The following is a 3,016-nucleotide window of genomic DNA, read 5'->3' as shown; positions in this document are numbered from 1 at the left end:
CCATCTCGCAGTTTGGAGCTGCAGCGGCGCGCCTTTGCGGGGGAAAACCTTTGGCCAGACGGTGGTTCAAACACACATCTCCTTCAATGGCCGCCCTCCCAGGAGCGCGGGCTGCCCGGGCCGAGCGCGGGTACGCCTCGGGGGGCAGCCGGGTGGACGTCTCCTGCTTCTGACAAGTGCCTGGGGCTCCTCCGTTGGCACGGTTAGGCTGAATCACAGAATCACAGAATGGCAGGGGTTGGAAGGGACCTCGGGAGATCATCTAGTCCAACCCCCCTGCTAAAGCAGGTTCTCCTAGAGCAGGTCACACAGGACTTTGTCCAGGCGGGCTTTGAATATCTCCAGAGAAGGAGACTCCACAACCCCCCTGGGCAGCCTGTTCCAGTGCTCCGTCACCCTCAGAGTAAAGAAGTTTTTCCTCATGTTCAACTGAAACCTCTTATGTTTCAGTTTGTACCCATTGCCCCTTGTCCTGTCGCTGCTGTGCTGTCCAGCCTCCAGGCGCATTGCTACAAACCCGTTTGCCAAAGAACGGGGAGCAAAGATTAAACGGGGCGATCGCTCCCCTCTGTTTACAGGACTTTTTCCTACCTGGGGTTATCTCGGGACTGAAGGTCAGCACATGAGAGAAAGACGGGATTTTGGCTCCTACAGTGGGACCTTGTTGTATTAAACTTTGTGCAGTATTCTCCGCATCACATGATGTTTACTTAATTGAACGATTTCTATGTGAATTTAAGTATTTGGCGTTAAAAATGGGCCAACTAAAACGCGGGGCTGGCCCGGTCGGGGGTAACGGTCAGGGGGTAACGGTCAGGGGGTAACGGTTGGGGGTAATGGTCGGTACAGGGCCTTGCGGCAGACAGGGGTTGGTAGCAGGTTTGCAGTATGGCAGGGCTGCTTGCATGACGGCAGCAAAATTCACCATCAGAGAGCTTATTCCTAAGGGAAGCGCAAGAGACTTCCCCAGCAGCTCATTTTCGGCAAGATGCTACTTTTCACTCACTTTTCCTGATGGATTCATTGAGGTCCAAGAAGGTCAGATAACTTACCCAAGGCTCTGTGCTAAAGCCAGTGAAAAAAACTTCTTCCTGAGGTATACACCAAACTTTCATAATCTGTCTCAAAAGATTCTGGAAAATCACACTCCATGCCTGAACCAGTGTCCTACATCACAGAAGTCATAAGCAGATTGGAAAGCGTTATTTCAGCTGTAATTTTAAATTTACCCAAACTAAGCCGATGAGCAGCAGTTCTCTCTGAAAAAGTTCAGTGTTCCTGCCCATCAGCAGAAAAACGGAGAGACTTGTTAAGAGTTTGGGTATGAAAAACTCAAAGATCAGGAGTTTACTTTTTTCTCTGAGAGTAACATCCAGCGGTGTCAGCAACAGAACAAATCCTGATTGCCCACTCAGCACTTACGTTGCCCGTGTAGTAGGTACAGGCAACAGAGGAACGATACAGTAAATTCTTTGGGGCAGAAACTAAATTTTCACGTTTAGTAATCTGTGTCATGCTACACACACACGCAGTATCTGCAGGACCACAGCAAGACATTTAAGCTTTACTCGACTAAACTATTTGAGCTTCACAAGCGTGCTGTGGAGGGAACGGTCCAGCCAGCAACAGCCGATGGCTGTATAATGGCTTATAGGAAATGAATCTGCAGTCTCAAACTATTTTCCAGAGGATGTGTGATCACAGTAGATAACATGTCTTTCTCACAATTCTTAGAAGAGAACTACTACTAAAGAGGCAAAGACCAATCCTCTTAACCGCTATGGATGGTCTTGCGGTCCTAGGCTAGACCGACAGCTAGACATGCTTGTCTCACTACTTGACGTGTGAGGTATTCTTTGAAGATGTCGGCATACTTGATCATTTTCAGAATGGGTGTGTATCTAAAAATGTCTTTTAATACTGTAGTCTGGCAAGGTCTGCTGTCTTTGCAGTTGTTTGCATTCAAGACTGGGCACCGTGCATCACTGACAGATAAACAGGGGCTGAGAGTATGCTGGAGGCAACAGACTGCCAGCTCCTGGGATACCCAGCATACTTTTTGCCAAACAGGCCTTTAAGGAAGCAAATAACGGAGAAAATTAATGTGTTGACAGGAGAATGTGTAGTTCACAGGGCTGGAAGTAGGTCCTACGTATCCCCCAAATTAGCTGGATTTTCTTCAATTGTCTATTGAGACATACTACATTTCCCTATTAACCTTGCCTTTCCATAAAAAGTTTCAGTCCAACACTATTCCTTCAAGGTTTAAGACACTGTTTGGAGGAAAACACTGAAAAGGGGGTATGCATTTTGGACCAAACCCAGGTAATAGTATGCTGAAATCAAATATATGGTTTATATAAAGGTTTGATCTTTGGAAATAAGTTAACCTTCAGGGAAAAAAAAAAACCACCAAAAGAACCCCACAATGCAAGTGAGGTTCCAGAGGCCAGTCAAGATAAAAATCTTAAGGGCATGTTTTAAAGCTTGTCTGTAATGGTGACTTCCTCTGCAAGATGAAGAACAGAAGAATAGAAAGGTGTCTTGAGATCTCTAGTGCATCACTTTACCAGGTGTCCAAACTTGACGTCAATGCTCTACTCTCCCTTATAAAATGGGGAAATACGGTTGGGAAATTACTGCACACAAAAGCAGTTTTGCTATGACTGATGGAAGAAAAAGTAATGCATGGAAAACTGGAGAGGGGAGAAAGGGAAGCAGAAAAGAAATAGGAAGATTTCAAAGTGAGACAGGAACCTGGAGCTTCTTCCTGCATTCTAACTGACAGGCTAAAAGAATATTGTCATAATGGTGGAAAAGGCATTGAAATTACCAACAGGACCTGAGTGTTCTCCCAGATCTACTGTCGTCACACACAATTCAATCAAAAACTTTTAGAAAAACTATTTTCTCATAATGACAAAGAGACTTCAATTTAGAATCGCTGTAGACATCAAATTTAGTGAGTACCTACAGCAATAAAACTAGGGTGGCTTAAAAAAGTGTTTCCTCATAT

General features: G+C 45.4%; 1 protein-coding gene across 1 annotated transcript in view; it reads right to left on the bottom strand.

Annotated features, from left to right (window-relative positions):
• The window catches only part of WDFY2 (WD repeat and FYVE domain containing 2), a 66,447-nt gene extending 64,932 nt beyond the window's left edge, over window positions 1-1,515 (bottom strand). Inside the window, exon 1 of the mRNA XM_009642614.2 lies at window positions 1,423-1,515. Coding sequence (XP_009640909.2) covers window positions 1,423-1,515 — 93 coding nt within the window. The remainder of the gene's footprint in view (window positions 1-1,422) is intronic.
• Between the last annotated feature and the right edge of the window lie 1,501 nt (window positions 1,516-3,016).

Source organism: Egretta garzetta, unplaced genomic scaffold (assembly GCF_000687185.1).
Source record: "Egretta garzetta isolate BGI_Z169 unplaced genomic scaffold, ASM68718v1 scaffold377, whole genome shotgun sequence".
NCBI classification, from domain to species: domain Eukaryota; kingdom Metazoa; phylum Chordata; class Aves; order Pelecaniformes; family Ardeidae; genus Egretta; species Egretta garzetta.
This window is presented reverse-complemented; position numbering and strand designations above follow the sequence as displayed.